The sequence below is a fragment of the Pipra filicauda genome, unplaced genomic scaffold, assembly GCF_003945595.2.
Source record: "Pipra filicauda isolate LSUMZ 115617 unplaced genomic scaffold, ASM394559v2 scaffold122_size2191957_pilon, whole genome shotgun sequence".
Lineage (NCBI taxonomy): Eukaryota > Metazoa > Chordata > Aves > Passeriformes > Pipridae > Pipra > Pipra filicauda.
The window spans coordinates 765,955-784,457 of NW_024103685.1; the positions used below are offsets into that span (position 1 = coordinate 765,955).

General features: G+C 36.2%; 1 protein-coding gene and 1 long non-coding RNA gene across 7 annotated transcripts in view; one reads left to right on the forward strand and one right to left on the reverse strand.

Annotated features, from left to right (window-relative positions):
• The window catches only part of PLD5 (phospholipase D family member 5), a 170,116-nt gene extending 161,499 nt beyond the window's left edge, over positions 1-8,617 (forward strand). For all 3 annotated transcript variants that reach the window (XM_039388653.1, XM_039388654.1, XM_027750658.2), the window contains 2 exons: positions 6,172-6,286; positions 8,297-8,617. In XM_039388653.1, the coding sequence (XP_039244587.1) occupies positions 6,172-6,286; positions 8,297-8,532 (351 nt within the window). In that variant the 3' untranslated portion in view covers positions 8,533-8,617. The remainder of the gene's footprint in view (positions 1-6,171; positions 6,287-8,296) is intronic.
• LOC114003569 overlaps positions 1-18,503 on the reverse strand; it is a 47,424-nt gene that overhangs the window by 7,263 nt on the left and 21,658 nt on the right. For 3 of the 4 annotated variants that reach the window (XR_005566249.1, XR_005566251.1, XR_005566248.1), the window contains one exon: positions 5,856-7,377. This is a non-coding gene — a long non-coding RNA (uncharacterized LOC114003569). Of the gene's footprint in view, positions 1-5,855; positions 7,378-18,503 lie in introns of those variants that run through there. The other variant, XR_005566250.1, reaches the window with a different exon arrangement.

Sequence of the window (18,503 nt, forward strand, 5' to 3'; positions counted from 1 at the left end):
TGGTGGCTTTTTTCAGGTAACTCTCTCAAATAATCTGAATTATTTGGATTTCTTAAACTGATAATCCACTTAATCATTCTGGCTTTTTGAAATTGACAACTCTAAAGAACAAGTACTATATTTTATACACACTAAGTGATATTTATGCGTATCTAGAATTTTTCTTATAACATATGTTGTTATTACAAGTTTCCTAAGTCAAAAAGCAGCATAAAGTGTGATTTTAAGTCAAAAACCCCCATACATGGCTGACACTGCTTAAGCTGCTTCAATTTTGAATAACTTCTAGCTTATTTCATATTTATCACCAAAATTCTACTTATGGATTCAAAATTATTATTTATTTAAGTGGCACCTAATGCTCAACAATCTTATATCCATTTCCATCTATTTTCAGCAGGTAAAATCCTTTGTACAGAATTTATCTTCTCAAAAACTACATGCTAAAAGTTAAAAAAAATTACTTCTAGACATCTATTCTGGATAGATAGACTAGCTAGAATATCTGCAGTTAGAAAATACAAATACAAGTTCCAGTAAAAAAAATAAGACCACCCCAGGTATAGATAGTTTGTAAAGGTACAACACACCTCAGTTACCTCTGCTGTGCATCACATGTTCCCCACTCTAGGTAAGTCACTGCCTTAAATAAACCTTGGTATGAGTAATAGGCCAAGGCTCAGAGTTTGCTGGTATCTATTTGATTTTGGCTGAAAACTGTGCCATAGGCTCCATGTCAATATTCTTTTAATTCAAAAAACATATCAGATGAGCAACGTTTTTTTTTAAAGCTGTGTTTCTTTCATATTCATCTGTTATAGCCAGTATCAAAGGGAAACAAAACTATGTGCATGTATGGAGGAGAAGGAATAGGCTAACAACGTAAAACTAAACTTAAATCTCTTGCGTTACTGGAAAATTCTGCTTTTCCCTTTTGGTTCTGCTTTGGCTATGAGAAAACATAAAGTCAAACTAAACTCTGTACAGAAAATACTGTCGTGCAGACATGCAATGTATGTGTTTATGTACAAGATCACTGAAATTTTAAGATAAACTTGTTATAAATTCTGATTGAAATTATAATTAAAATTGCTAAGCTGTCCCAATACCTCTGTATTGTTCTACCAAAATGTCACACACATGCACCACATGACCTCCTGTCCTACAAAGCATACTCAGTAACTTTTTCATTTAGCTTTTGATCCCTGCGATAGGCCTTGTTGTGACTGTTTTTTTTTTTTTTTTTTTTTTAATCTCTATGGAAAGATCAGTTCAGTTTTAAAGTTTCCAGTGAGTGCTAATGGCTGTCTGCAGCTACAGGGTACACTGGTTTGCCAACGGCAGCAGCCTGAGGTAAACGGTCATCTTAGAGAAGGCGATGCAGATGTAAATTCTATTAGATGGGAATCACTTCCTAATTTCACGTGGTCTCTGACCAGGCCAATAGAAGTTTTGGTATGGCCTAACTGCAAGTACATAGTTAGAAACAGGGCACTGCAACCCAATTTCACTTAGCAGTGTCCTGATCAAAGCCAGCCACCATCCACTGCGTATGAATTTTCCAGTCTGCCGTGGAGGTCAGGGATGACAGGGACTGCAAGGCATGGTTTCCTAGTTGTGAACACAGTTGTAACAATGTGCTCTATCTAGAAGCAGGAATTTTTTTCTTTTCCTTTTGCCACAAAACTTTGATAACACTGGACAACAATGTCAATGCAGTTAGAAAACGCTAAAGTCCCTCATGCATTTCTCAGCATCTGAGAGTCCAATTCACATAAGCATTAATTATTACTGGAGTCAACTGAAACTGTTTCGAGAGTGCAAATTCAATAGAAGTACTCTGAAGAAAATGGTCACTGGGAAGAACTTGCATGGAGAAAGCTATGTTTGAGAACTAAATAAATGCTATAAGCACACAGCCAAATGGCAAGGAATAAACTGCACACCGAACTGCTGCTCAGTCAGGGAGCTCTGTCCTATGCACTGAACCACATGTGGTGATGAAATTAAAGCTTGAATGATAAAGGGTAAGCTCAAGGTGAAGAGCTCACCGTTATACTTCTTGGGACCTTAATTCCTGTACTCCTTAAGTTTTGTGCACTTGACCCATAAATGCATCTTCTGTGCACAAATGCCTAGTCTAACTCTCAAAGAAGCAGTAGAAAGGGGCCGGCTCTGTTGGATGCAATGCTGAACAGAGTGTATTTTTGAAGGGCCCGCAGAAAGTAGGACCTAGAACAAAATGTCTTTAGACAACTGGAAGCCACAATGGAGTGGCATGGAACAGATGTGTATCTACAGCACAAGTTATTCTTGAGCCTCCACATGAATCTATTTTTGAGTTGTGCAGGTGTATTCCCGCTCAGGTAAGAGGAAGGTAAAACTGAACCTTTCACTAATTCTCAGAAAGACAGAAATGCTCTATGAGTAAACAGAGTGTTATGAATTAACTATGAAACCTTTGCTCCTAAGCAGTAATTTAATTTTAAAGCTCAGAACTCCTAAAATAAGAATGGAAAAGATTAATGAAATGTTAGCAGTAGGTAGTGTATTATTAACACAGTACTTTTGCTGAAGGCATGTCGGAGAATGTTACACTGTGCTGCTTAATGCCAGTGCTGGTTCACTTGCTCATCTAAGTGACATTTGTGTGTTCTGTTTGTGAGGGCAGATGAGTTTTCCTAACGGTGTCCATATTCCCAAGGAGTTAATGCCTTCTCTGCTATTGCTGGAGAACACATTACGTTTCCAAGGCTTCTGTCCTTTCCTGCCTGAAATTTTCTCTCTTACAAAGTTATTATACAAACAACACAGTAATGTGTGATACCTCAGTTCAGCACATCTGCTCAATCTATCTCAATTGACACCTCTAAGCTTATTTTATTATTGTGCTTGACTATTTTTACATCAAGGTATGTAACTTTTTGCTAAGTCTCATAATACTGGCAAGAAGACAGCTTGTTATGTTTTGTTTCCTAGCATTGAATACTTTGCCCATTTGCCTGTTTTAGACTATTCCCTGCGATGTTAGTATTAGTCACACCGCATCATCTGCATCGCTGTGAAGAGGTACTGCAAGTACCCCTGATGGATACCCTATGGCTGCTGGCTGTTTCCATTCCAATTTTGTTGTGCTGGAAAAAACATGACCATTTTCATCTGTCTTTATCCAAAAATTTAAGACCCTTTCAGAAAGATTTAGACTCATTTCTGGCTTGCCAAGTACATACTTTCAGTGTGGGTGCATGTTTGTAGAGCAGTTCCTCAGGCACACGGTTGCAGTCTGGATGCTGTCAAAGGACATAATATCTAGCAAACTTTCCTTTATGGCTGCTAAGGTGGTTTGTTCTAATCTTTTAAGAAGTGTGATGCTGTAATTATTATTGATTATAAAAATCTGTAATTAAAGGTGTGATTTCTCCATGCAGCTGAGTTAGCTGTGAATATACAATATAAATCTAATTTAAAGAAAAGATAATAGACTTTTAGATAGAATAATCTTTTTTTTAATGCCCTTTATAAAGTAATCACTCAAACAGTTTGCATTGCTGTGCTTAGTTTTTAAATTCAAAACACTATCTTTGGAATTTTGCTAGTATTTGAACTCATTACAAAAATTAAGTGTGGAACATAACAATGCCACGTACAGGTAAGTAAGCATGGAGTGGCATACAAAATTCAGAAACTTTAAGGTAACAACTCTGTGATAGCTGTCAGTCACAAAACTGCATCCCACTGCTATCCAGTATTTCTGCTCTGAAAAAATACTGGATTTATTTCTCATGTGCTAAAAACATGCTTCAGTGCTGTTAAACAAATTTCTTTGCCCTAGGTTTACCTCAGTAAAGTCTCACACAAAAGCTGATTCCAGGAAAAAATAATTTAATAATTGAGTGGTACAGCAATAGGAACACCTCAAGCCGTGTGCCGCCAGAGAGGGACCCAAAACAAGGGAATCCCTGGGCTTTGATACCCTTACAGACTATGCACCCGTTCACATGCCTCTTGGTCCAATGGTGATTTTTGGTCTGGGGTCTTCTAATGCCTTATTGGATTCTTTCTCTGTGCCCAAGCAAGCAGGCTGTTAACTCTTCTTATCTTGTGGAATTGCAGCCCCCTTATCTTCTAGTTTATACTTCTTGTGCACTAGCTTAGTTGGCAGAGCACAGGAAACTGAAAAGTCCTCGATTTAGAGTAGGCTCTGCTTAGCAATAACTAAGACATCAGTGTTATCAGCATTATTCTCCTGCTAAATTCAAAACACAGCACTGTACCAGCTACCAGGAAAATTACTAAGAAAATTAACTCTATTCCAGCCAAAAGCATGTATCTAGGTGAAGGTTCACAGTTTGCGACCCAAGGCTTCAGCAGATCTTAGCTAAGCTACTCATACTAAACAAGTAAAGCTAAGCAAACAGCATACTAAATCACACAGTATTATAACTCTGACTTAGTTAAAACTTACTTATTAAAAAAAACAACTAATATTTCTCAACAAGCCCTAATAAACTTCCATCATGGCAGATAGGGGGGATGTGTGTCAGCCCAAGCACAGAGACTCTCCGTAGCGCTGAAATCAGCAGGAGCCTGGATTGGTCTTGGTATTTTAGACAGAGTCCTTCTAAGCAGTTTTGGTACAACCTCTGACAATATAAAATTTACCCCAGTATATTTTCCAATGGGAAGAGAGAGATTCTGATGGAGTCTACAGCACAAAGTGTTAGATAAACAGCAGCCTCTGGGCTACTCTACCTTTTGTCTGCAACTAAATCATTTTAATCAGCTTTGGTAGTACTAATTGCAGATAAATCTGGTCAGAACTTAGAACAGAGTTCTCCAAGGAAAACCAAACTGTAATGATCTTGACTCATGATTAAGAAGATTTTCTGAATGAGTATTTATATGCAGTTCTGAAGCAACCAGTGGTATAAAACGTAAACCCGGTGTTGCTGTTAATTGGTAACAGCACATTTTGCAATAGTCAAGCAGTTTACTGCAAACAAGCTTGAAACCCACCTACATTATCAGTTGGGTAAAGAATGCTTTGTAAAACTGAGGACCCGTGTGCAGTGCGTACACCCACATTTGGGTTAATTGAACTGATGATGTCGTGTACTGCAGAGACCACTACATTGCAATAATGAGTTTGGTGTTGGACAGCTGAGTTTTCCAAATTAGTAAGATTATTCTGAAAGACATCTCCATAACCTAAAAGGATTTGTTCAAGGTTTATATCAAACCCAGCACCGGTTTAAGAGATGAATTGTGGAAAACAGACCCCTAAGAATGATTAAGGAGTTTTGAGATGGATTCTTTTCCACCCTAAAGTGTGTGCACTGTATAGTCAGTTACTTTCACCAGTAATCTATTGTGAATTAGGTTTGTTCTGAGGATCTCACCATCAGTTCAATCAAAGTTTTCCAGTCAGGCAGTAAATATTTACCTTAACCTTCATCATATTATTCTCCACTTCAGATTTTGGAATCTAGGTTTAGCTATTAGTTTTCTTGCTGAAATAAACATTACTTATATATTGTTACCGATCAGAAAAGGAATGCATATAGCTCCAAAATGAAAAATAAATAAATAAATTTTGCTCAGACTTCACCCTCCAGGGTAAAACAGATGTATTTTCCTCTTGTTGCCTGGTAAATTTGATCTCTTCATATCAAATTTAATCCTGAGAAGCTTCTAAGTTTCTGAAATGGGCAAGTTTCCTGTTGGAAACTATGCAATGTGTGATGTAGAGGTATTAATTCAGCTATTGCTGTGCCTGCCAATCTGGATCCTGAAGCAGACTTCAAATCCCAATGTCCTTTGACAAATGAGGAAGCGAGCTAAAGAAAAGCTCCTGGCTCCATGCAGAACACAAAGATGGGGGTTTTTTGTTCATTTCACTGCCTTTATTACCTGGCTCTGTATTTCTTTTGGCATGCAGTAGCCATATACTTTTTGTAGTTTAGACTGCCAAGACAAGAGTATCATAACCTGTGAGAATTTACTAAGAAATACAGTGTGCAGTGTTTTATAAAATTAACGGTTGGCTATAAAAACTCAAGCTGTTCTGTAGCACTAACTCATTTTCAGTAAAAATTAGAGAACAAGCCATGCTTTTTCTGTCTCTTATAGAGCAATGCTCATTAACCTGTGCTCCATTCTATTTTATGGCAGAAATTCTTTGACCTTGAGGAAGAGAGTGCATGCTTTCTTAAAGAACAGAAGAACGCTTCCCTTCCCAAATTAAATCGTAACAAATATATGGTGACCGATGGAGCTGCATATATCGGTACGTAACCACATCTCAAGAAATTCTAGTTAGTATCCAAAAGCCTGAAATAACACCCCTTTGTAGATGAGCAATCCACAGCTGATATATTTGTTAACAGATCATTCCTTTGGGAACCTGGATGAAGACTGAGCTTTAGGCCTCTTCCCATTTAAAAACTTTTCTTCCCCTATGAATCAGTTTCTCAAAACACACATTCTGCTTTCAGTATTTTAAAACAGACCGAAAACACAAATATAACACCATTTATGAAGCAGGAACAACTTGGATTATTAGCATATTCTCTTGTTTCTGCAATCCAGTGAAGATGGACTGTTCTCCATTTCCCATGTTATTACTGTGGTCAGTCCTAGTAAATACTGTACAGATGCCTTTCATCCTCATCTTGTGAAGTCTTATTGCATTTCCTATAATGGCATTTCAGACACCCTCCTAACATTAGGTACACGTGTAACTGGTATTTTGGGCTAAAGGTGTATTTAAGTAAAGTTGCTGTATGGCACCCAGTAAAAGTTCGTTACCAGTCAAATGCTCACTGAATGCAGGCTGAAAACTACCTTTTAAAAAATCTGAGTTGTACATAAGCTCACAGGATGAGAAAACCATGACTGAATTACAAAGCAACTCATAACATTTTAAAAAGCCAGGAGAGAAAACATGCATTCTGATATGCTGCAGCTTGATGCTTTAGGGATCTTACTTACTGACTCACTGCAAAGGTCTCATAGCCCATGATGGCAGAGGCAGTGGGGAAGGGCAAAGGCTGCAACCCAGAAGCACGGCCCATGCACACACCAGCAAGTTGTATAGAGATACAACTAAAATCTACTCTGGAAAGCCCACCTTGATGGGCTTTAAACACATACACCTATTTTAACCTATCCAAATCTTAATTTTGACTGCAAATACTGTAGCTCATTCCTCTCTCATCTCCCAAAGGTTTTATGAGCCCCCCCCAACATTATTTTTCCACTCCATTTTAAATCCCTTCACACAGACAGATCAAATCTCTGTACCTTGGAACTCATCTACACAACATGAATTCTTAGCCAAATTGGGTTTTTTCTTTCCCGTTGTCCTTGCATTCTTAGCTGCAGATAAATAAAAAAAAGGAATTATCAAATCTTTGTGAAAGTAGTACAAATGCATGCTAAGAACCTGATATATCTTTTACTTGAAATCACAGAAAAAAAATCTCTTATAATGAGGCTTCAATTTACCATCCTTGACAACTTTAGAATTCTTAGCATTTTCTGCTGAAGTAGCTGAAATAATGCTGAAAAAAGGGTATAAATTTCTCAGATACCTTCATGTTTTATGTATGCTCAGACACTATTTTAAAATATGATCTCTAGTTAACAGCATTGTTTCTCCAAAATACTGCATGTGTTTTACATATATAATTTAAAATACTTACAGTTCTAGTGAAATAAAAAGAAGTAACTGCAACAGTTAGTTTTCCATTAGTCAAATTATCCTCTTTGCCTTGCTATCACCAGGATTTGAAGTGTTCATTTGTTACCTTAGATTTCAACACAGGTGGTAATAACTGACATAAAAATGTAACTCCTATTTTTCTTTCCTGAAATAGTATCTATCAGTGGGTAACCTGTAAAAGATCTATTGGTTTGGAACTTTAAATTGTTTATACAGCAAAAAAAAAATTCATTCTTGGCACTGAAAAGGCTGATGAGGAAAGTAAATGGAGTAATAATACAATATATGCAAAAAGAAGAACAAATTAGTTTTGAATAAATAGAAGAACCTGTTTTCTCTTACGAAGGCTTTTCTCTTATGAAGGCTGTTAAACTTCCAGAAACAACCTTCACTATGCAAGGTATTGTAATGGAGTTTTTTCTTTCCTGTTAGTATAAAAAGCTCATTTCTGTCTCTGCCCTGGGGAACTGATAGTGTTTCATGCTGGATTGCCTTTAGGGAGATGGGATTTTTTGTTTGGTTCTTTGTTTTCAATGTTAGAAACTCATTGTATATTCCTGCCTTTACTTGTAGGTAATTTTGATTGGGTAGGAAATGCTTTCACGCAGAATGCTGGAGCTGGCCTTGTTATCAACCAAGCAGACGCGGGGAACAGCACAAGCATCATTAAGCAACTCAAGGCTGTTTTTGAAAGGGACTGGTATTCACATTATGCCAAAAGTTTACAACCAACAAAAATCCCAAACTGCTTTAATCGCAAACTTAATAAAGGAACTTCAAATAAGACTGCCATGAGCAATGTGAATTAGAAAGACTATTTTACTGTTTAGTATGGCAATGAAGAATTACGTTGGGGTGTAGCCTTCTTTCATATTTACAGACAAAAGACTTAAAAAGCAAAAAAAAAAAGTTTGGTCGGGGGGGTGTTTTTAGGAAAAAGCACACTTATATTAAAACTGTCTAAACTATATTCTCTATATTGAATTATTTAAGACGTTCAAATTTGTTACTTCTGACACTGAATGTCATTTCCGCTTCCATGTTAATTTTAATGTTCTGCATTTGAATTTAACAGCATGTATCAATGTTTCTGTTTTAGGACTTTCCCTAATTGCCAACCTGGCTAGAACAAACCTTGAGGCAAAATGAAGATTCAAGCTATGAAATGGCATTCTAAGATCAGTTATTATTGACATACAAATAGATGGTAGGTTTACTGTATTAGAAAATATAAAGGAATAAGCAAATTTTCACCCATTTAAATCATTCCTTTTAAATAACTACCTAGTCATGCAAATACTTCCTAGTCTCAAGCATTTAGTTTGAGTATCACTATTCCATGTCTTCTAACTAGCCTTAAAACACATTAGAGTTAGGACTGGTAATTCATTCATCTCCTAACAGAATGAGAAGGTTTTGAGGGATTGGGATTGGCCTGATCAAATTTGTTACATTCCCTAAAGCCTCTCAGATAAATGGATTTTGTATCAAAATAATGTGGATTCCTTTCAGCATAATAGTTATTTCCGATTACATGCATTTCATCTAAAAATTAAAATCTCTGGATTAATAGCAAAGACCTAGGACTGTTTTTTTTTTTTATTTTTTTGTAATCTCAAGAAAATTTCTTCCCTAAATTAAAATGTGAGTCAGCAGTTGTGTGATGACTTATTATCAAACCAATGCACATCTAAAGATCAAATACTGCATTTTTTAGAAAGGTCAAGGCTTATGCAAAATCACGCAATAATTGTTGTTAAATGATCATATAGAAATTTTGTTTGATTTTTACACCTGGAAGTGTCTTCTAACTTTTAGTTAAAAAAAAATAAAATTTTTGAAGTGGCTTTTTTTGTTAAAATATCATCCATATAGATAAATACATCTGCGTGGACAGAAAAATGATGCCTTCATTTAGGCCACAGTTTCAGTTGATGTCAATAGTGTGCCTCTACAATCACAACTCGCACCAAAAAGCAACTGAAAAGTTCTGTAAAAGTGTGACTTTGCTCTTTAAAGAAATACACATAAATGTTTGACAACAGATTTTTCTCCACTCAGAGATGTAATATCATAATTTCAGCATAAAAATGTTCATTCTGCTTCCATTGAAGAAATACAACTATGAAAGCAAACTGCATTCTGCATTTTGTTAAATATTCACAGAACCTTTTCCAAAATGACAACTTTTCTTTCTCACCTACTGAAAGCACAGCTTGAAAGCAGTGGGCAAAAAGAGAAGAAAAACCAACCATGTTCCAATGTATTATTTTAATTTTAAGAAGTAGTTAAAAATCTACCTTGATTTTCAAAATATAGGTTTTACTTACAAGGTAAAAAATTCAAATTTATTTTATAGCGAGCACAGCTTAGGAAATTCTAATCAGGCAACATATGCAAATTCAGATTGTCAGCTGGAGACACCCCACAAAACTAATTATGACCTCAAAAGGCACACTTTTGACAAAGAATGTTTGTTTCTTTTGCAATCACAAAGATTTACATAATCTTATTGAAAATAATGATAAAAAAAAAAATTTTTGAAGTTGTCAACTTTTACAGAAAATATTTTGCACAGCTGTAATACACAATAACATTTTCTGGTATTCAGATAAACACATGCCATGTATTAGTCTAACACACCTAGAAAAGTGTATATTCTGGCATTCTTATAAGAAAGAAATATTTTAAATGAAAAAGTTTTCCTGAGTTGCTATGAGGAAAGATCTTTGTGAAGAGAAATTTCTGGATTTTCTTCCTTCTGTATATAACTTAAGAGTATGCATAGCAAGTGTGGGAGAGAGATCCTCAGCACTTAACTTACTTGTTCTGGGGTTTTTTATTTGTTTAAGGAATTAATATTAGTCTAGATTAATTTATGGTGAAAATTTCAGCCAAGTTATACCACCAATAAATTTAGTCTTATGAGTCAAACATGAAAAAAACAAAACAAAATGAACAATCAAAAAGCCCACCACATTTTTAAAATCCAGTTGAGATAGTTGTACAGTTTCTGAGATGCCCATGGATGGGTGATTTTAAAGCTTCATATAAACTTAGTACAACATCTTTACATAAAACAGAAAATAATTTAAGCAAACAAAAAACCCCACTGTCTGGAGTTGTTAATCGTAGCACCTAATGGCAATAATATACAAGAATGAATCAATGTAGGGTTTTTTCCCCTCTTGCATTATGAATACTGGAAATGTGTTAAGTTTTTTAAATGACATCTTGTATAAATAATGGAGGATCTTAGTGGAACAGAAATTTGTCAGATGATAAAGCTAAGCTATATGTTTACAAAGCAGGATTTAGTAATGAAATCAGGCTGTGGAGTTACCCCTGATTGATTTAGTATACCAAATGAATGGTTCAGGTGGAGAGATCCTGGAGAAATACAATCATGAATACTAACAAGATCCATTAATTTACAAATGCATTCTTATTGGCTTGATAAACAAATTCTTGGTGCTTCAATGACCCCCCTCAAAGAGATGATACATAAAAGTGGTAGTATGTTTTGGTTTTAGTAATGGAAGAGTTTGGGTGTTTTTGAACAACTTTTAATGTGAAATACCCATTAGCCATCTTACAAGCAGACTGGCAGACTCGAATTTCATTTGATATAAAATATGGATTGATACTTTAGTAACTGTTTAGAATGGCATCACCTCCAAAGAAGTACAGAAAATTTTGTTCTATTACATTAGCCAAAAGACAAAGTGCATCCTTGGACTTCAGCAAATAGGAAATTTAATATATCAGATTCTTTTTTGAAACTTTTTAAGAGGATTATAGCCAATTACTTTGTTTGTGTCAGTGCTGTTACTGCTTAACTAGATTTGCCACAACAGCCTCGATTCTGGCTTCAGATCCTTCTACCACTGTAATAAATCTGGAGCAAATCCATTACAGTGATTTCACACTAGTTTAGCAGGGATCAGAATCTAAACTAGTTTCCTCTTGCTTCAGTTCTCCTGAGTATCACCATTGCACAGGCTGTTTCCAAACTTGATGGAGATTTGCATTCAGTGGTTTCTTGCAGACTTCACAGGCATAATCCAAAAGATGCACTTTCTCTAGTCCCCTTCTAACTGGCATTGGTAATTGTCATATTAAAGGCATTTCCTAAATAGAACAGTTTTATTCTTAAAGAATATAGACTGTAATTGTTGTTTGCTGCAAACATTTACTAGTGCCTTATTTATACAAGCTTTTGTTTAACTGTTCCTCACATGAAGTCCTGCTAAAGATCTTGTATCTAGTACTGAGGCATACAGCAAACTTCTTAAGTAAGAAGACTAGATATTGTGATGTTTACAGTTTAGTACCTAAAACTAGAGTCACAAAAAGACAAAAACTGATTGCGAGATGTTCATCCAAACCACAAGCACATCTAAACCAGAGCATTTTTATCCCATCCCAGCTCTAGAACTGAATTTCACAAATTACTCTTGGCTTCATTATCAATTTATCTACAACACAGTTGAATTATTCTGTCCTGCCAAGGTATAAAACTAAAATCTGAATTCCACCAACACCTGGCTGATATTAAAACCATAACCACAGAAATTCCTGTAAGCACAGGTAGAAGTACAACCACATAATGGCTACTTTACAGATCTTGCACGTTAAGTCTCAAGTTGCTTTGTGCCAGCCACCACTTTTTTCTGCCTGAAGTATGAACTAGTATCCACAACTACTCTCACCTTCTCTTTGAAGACCAGAAAGGCATAGATTATGTGCAAAATGGCTGTAGCGGTACCCTAACAGGAACAGATTTACGTTTTACACCATACAGGGCCGGGTGTTCCTCCCAGTAAATTCAGGCTCTGCTGGTAGTTCAGGGGAGAACTTAAGAAACAAGTAGAAAAGCCTCAGAATACTACTTTTAAGACCTACCCATTATTTACTATACTACTAGTTACCTAAATTCTACTACATAAAAATTGAACAACTAAGCTCTGTGTTACATGCCATGCCATTCTCCATCTACGGAGAAATCCAGACAAAGAAATCATAGGGGTTTTTTGTGACTTTGGTGTGTACTTTGTGAAAATAGTGTAGGCTTTCTTATCAAGATGGTAAAGACATCAGCTGGCTATTCCGGTTCTTCAAACTGAAGTCCTAAATATCCCTATCTTGCATTATCATGCACTTCACTCCTGAGAATGACCTTATAGAGTGCACTAGTTATCTTAAAACCATTTTGGTCTTCAAAATTAACTCTTCATTTTAATACAAAAACATTGACTAAATGTATAGTATGTTTCCAGACCGTAATTCCGTAATTTCCGGCACTGTATTTTTCTTCCACTCTTACCCTTTCTCTACATATATATATAAAATCATTGGCTTTTTAGTCACTGTTATTCCAATGCAATCTATGTAAAAAAACCAGAATGAATCCTTGGTATGTTTGAAATTCACAATGATACCTCCTGAGTTCAAGGCACCAGTAAACATACTCCACTTTTAACACTACAGGGTATAGTAGCTCAACTGATTCTGTAGGATAATTACTTTTCTTAGCTGTAGTTTTTCACTTTAATTACTGCTGGATGTTATTTATGAATTTCTCAGTATTGAATCAGGTTGCTCTTGCATCATCACTTTGCACAAATGCCTTAGAAGCTTGCCAAACTAGCATGTAAAAGAGACCTCATTCAAAATAGTTTAGACAAGAAAAAAAGAACTCATGTGCTTTACGCTCTGTGGATGCTGAAGTCAATAGATAAACTCCAGTCTTATAATGAAGTGGAGCTTTCTGTTGCACCTCCTGTTTAGATTAGTTCTGCAAGGGCTTCAAAGAAAAAATCTGTGAGAATTGTGTGTTTAAGTTATCTTGTGATCATGAATTTACAGAGACTCTGAATGAAGAATCCAGCTGTATTGAATGGTTCAACACAGTAACTTAAATTGGGCTTTCATGAAAACACATTTATATTCCATATTCATAAGATACAACTGCATTAATATGCTAAAGTTAGGTTTTTCCTAAAATTCAAAAAACATGCAGGACAAAAATGAAGCTGCTGCAGCCTATTTCTGAATTAAAATCAGATTTTAAGACCATAATTGAATTCTGGCTGCAAATTATTCTGCTATAGTAAGGGAGTCAGCTCTGTTTTGTTCACAACAAATTCTACACTGCAATTTTGCAGGAAGACTCAAAAATTCTTTTAAGTCCTGTAAAATGAACATGATCGTTTCCCCTTTAAGAACAAAAAATATAATAAAATGGCTGGCAACTGCAGCATTCTGGAAGATTATTTTGTGTTCTTTTATGTTGCATGACCACAAATGTGAACAATACAAATTACATGTATTGCAGTGGTGTTCTGTGAGCACATTATGGGCATTGCATCTCACATAGTGATGTTCATCCCTCCTGCAGCAGCATAAAATGTAGTAAGGAAAGAGAGAAAGGGGCAAAAAGAGCTAGAGACAAACTAACTTGGATCAGCCTGAGTTAATGGACTGGGTGCTGGCCTAAAAGCTCTGGGCTGCATTCTTATTTTGTTCCTTTCCCTGCAAAATCCTGTATTTCTTATGCATCCGCCTTGCTCATCTGTATATGAGTGAACTCCCATGACTGTTTTCAGACTGAGGAGGGAATCTTTAACAACTACTAACCTACGCTTAACAGAATAAAAGAAGCATGAATAAAAGCCCATCAATGTCTATGTAGCAGGTACTAAGTAGTAAGGCAGTATTTGAAACAGGGCTCTTCCTTGTACATTACAAATTCCTAGTATAATATAAGCAAGGATTTACAACACAGCACATGCCTGCAAATTGCACATCACATGCGGCCTTTGCATATGTTCTTTTAATGTACAAATATAGTCGTCAGACAGACACCATTCTGAACTTTTGAACTAATAAAATCATGAAAACTAAGCACAAGTATCAGGCAATCAAACTTTACAAATTAATCACACTCAAATGAGGAAAGGAATTCCCCCCAAAAGTGATAACTATTTAAATTTTATAAGTGAGAGAACCTGGAATTATTTTCGAATGTAACTTTGAGGGAATTAATGGGGAATTTCATGTGGAAGGAATCCTTCTGTTAAAGATTAAAGGCAAGCACCAATATACGTAGCGTTGTTTAAGCAAGGAGCTCTTCAAATGGAAGTGTGTGGACCAACATTTTATTGACTGACTTACTAACTAATATTTTCAAGTGGATGTGCTCAATATTCAATTACGTCCAAACAGTCTCTTAAATTACTACACAAGCACTGCTTATTTGTATTTCCTCAAATGACAAATTCAGTATTCGATATTCAGTGTTTTTCTTGAAACTTGACAGAAAAGTAGGATGCTTCTGGAAGTGACAGCTGTATCTTTCTAAAGATCAGAGGGCTGTTCTCCTCATCTAACTTGTCCTCTTACTGTCTCCTACTTCTTCAGTAACTCAGTCCAGGTTTACACTTGTCATTGCCTGAGGAACAAAGAAAATGAAGTAATTTTTAGCTACCTGCTGTTTCTGGAAACTGCTGGCTGCTCAACATGCTTTTGCCCTATGAGACATCCCTCATCTAATGACATACTAAAAGTATAAATGGAGGTCAAACACATAATTCCAGGTGCCTCACATAATTTTTTACCTGGAAAGACACATATGCAAAATCTGGAAAAAGAGATGGGGGATGAGGAGAATGCTTGGCAACCTCTAAATGAGGTAGAGGTTCTTCTGTTGATATATGAGTTCTGGTGAACTCATTCTAGGGTAAACCATTCTTTACCACACAACCAGATTTGCAATGACTAAAATGTGTGGCTGACTTTAGCATGAAAAGGTAAGAGGTCAAACGCCCCTTGTCTTTATGAACTGAACTAATTTCTTTACTACGTAAGAGAGGTGGAAGAAGCAGGTGGAAAAAGAAAATACATTGTCTCCTCTTTTGAAAGAACAGGCCAGGTTTCTACTAAAAATAGAGCTGATAAGGTTTCTTAAAAAAGGCAAAGATCTTAAGCATCCATATTCTGTTAATTCTCACAAGATGGTGCATACCTGTGGGAACTTTGGACTCAGCTTAGTACCAACTTCTTTGTGGCAAACTATCAGACTTCTCAGGAGAGTTCCTTTTCCTCCTTCTCACTATACTCAAGACAGCTGTGACATCTGCTTTTAACAGTCTCCAGAGTCTTGAAAGACAATTCTAAACTAGATTATAAGAATTTTCCCTGTGGAAAGAAAAAATGAATGGCAGGTCCACTGAGGACCTTCTTCACCAAAGAATTTAGTACAAATATTAAATTACATAAGAAATCAGAATCAAAACCACAAGGCATTCTCATTTTTTTCAACATTAAAAAAAAGATAATTGGAAAATGAATAAGAGGCGAATGCAGTATCTTAGACGAATGAAACTGAAATTTATAAACCAAAATACTCTTACTTTTGTAGACAGGACAGTCCCCACATCTAAACTGCAGCTCTCAATATGACAGAGATACAGTGAAGAATCAATGAACCACTGCTTTTGATATGCTGTACAAAGGTTTCAGCATTCAAAGTCTTATGTCCATCTGTCTGTATAGAGCTTAAAAGTTAGGCAAAAAAATGGGATTCTGTGTACATTTATACAGCCCTTACTGCCAAATAATCATTAAAAAATAGACACTTCTCACAGCATTTGCGTCTTCAGGTGTTACCACAGAGATCTTAGTGAACAAATCTGGAGAAACGCAGAAAAGCAACATCTGTGGTGGCAAGTAAGCCAACTAAAATAAACTGTAAGCCCATTTTCCAAGTGGTAGTTGATACAGTAAAAGTATTCAGATGCCCCCATATCCAGCTCAGATTCCAAATGTCTTTGTATCAGATTCCAAATGTCCTTGTATCAGATTCCAAATGCAGAGTTGAGGCTCCTCACACACATACATACAGACACATATCATCAAAGAGAAAATGAATATCTATGCCAGGAGAGCTTGGAACATCTCTAGCACAATGACACACTGCTGTCTTACTCTTAAGACTGACAGGAAATAGTACAGCTTTATGGAAAGGGCTACATATCCTTCACCAGAGAATAGGAATATTCACACAAAGTGTTTCAGAATAACGAATAACAAAAGTGAACTCCTGGCTGCAGCACAGAAGTACATCAACATCACCATCCCTGATAGCACATACCTTTTCATTCCCACATTGCATGGGTGCCAAAGCTCACTTTTTTAAAAAAACAAAGGGCAATGTTTCTCTCTGAATGAAACATTCCAGAGAGGATTATACCTTTTTTTTTTTTTAACAGAACAGCAACCACTGCCCCAATTACCTCTTCCTTTTCCATGCTCCACTTTTCCATTAACAAATGTTTCTGCCATCTCTTCCTCATCTGTCTTTTCCCTTTTCAAGCTATTTCCTACATGCTGTTTCTGAATCCCTTGCTGCTTTGTACACAGGGATGAATCCCTGCAACTTGGATTGTTGGTGCTGTAACATCCTACAAGGTTACTTCCACCTGAAGTGCTAAGAAGAAGGAAGTGCACGCACACAATGTTTTAAGACACACAAATTACTGTGTAGGAAGACAAGGGAATTCAGGGCAAAAGCAGAATGCAGGCACTACTGGAAAAATACCTGGGTGGGGAAAGGGTTTGATGTCATACTCCTCAATCCAATTTCACCTTGGCACATCCAAAACCTGTATCAGGATGTAGGAGCTCAATTTTGCAAACCTTGCACAACTAACACAAGCCTTGCCTCCAGGTATTTTGCTTGCTGTTGTCCTGGAGTCACATGCCAGGTTAACCTGCCAAGCTAGGCAATAACAAGCAGGTCAAAACCACAGACAACTTCAAGCCGCATAACCTCAACTTTATCCTCCAGGTGGCATTCAGCCACACAAGGGGTCTAATCTGGGTACTGTCATCTTGTGATTGTTAAAATGGTCCAAACTCACCATTGTATATAACAACACCACCTTCAAAACAACAAATGAAGAAAGAAGATCTCTCTGCAAACAAATTTTAAATCTCTGACTGTGACTTTGGCACTGCATTGTATTTTCCTACACAATCTAAAAGTAGCAGGAGTCCTTTATAGTTTGTAGAGCAAAAAGGGTATGTACTATATAAGTTTACTACTATACCTCTTCTGATGGAATAAATATCAAATAGAAAAATCTGTCTAAACATATTTTGAAAACTGCATGGCCAGCTTATGCAGTAGCTAGATATGTGGCAAGGTTACAGTGTTACTCTCTAAGGAGAATACAATTAATATGCTTATATATTTTGTTCAATTCAAGCACTGTGTAGTCTCCAAGTTCTGCTATGAGAAGTATGGATAACTTCTCATTATCCTTCCTATTCCAAAACACAGTATTTATCACAGATATGTACAATACAGCAGCATAGCTTAGGCCTGTTATATAGGTCAGTATCTGCAATGCACACAAGAACATAGTTTGCCACTGCAAAGGAGAGTGGCTGCAAAATCTATTTTGGATAATCCAATTTATATTTGAGGAAATCAAAGTGTGGTCATTTCTAGAACTGTGAATATAAGGCAACTGCTGCATGCTTGTATATTTGATAAGTTTTATTATACTATATCCTTATATGAATGCCTATGCAGTGTAAATGCTTTAATATAAGATACTGAATGGTTTTTTTACACATTATTTTCTAAACGTTGCTACATTTTTCTGCATGTTTATTCACTTTTTTGTGTTGGTACAAAGTGCAAGCAGGAAGACACATGAATTTAATAATTTACACAGCAGCTATTCAAATCCATTATAAAAACATGTTCTTA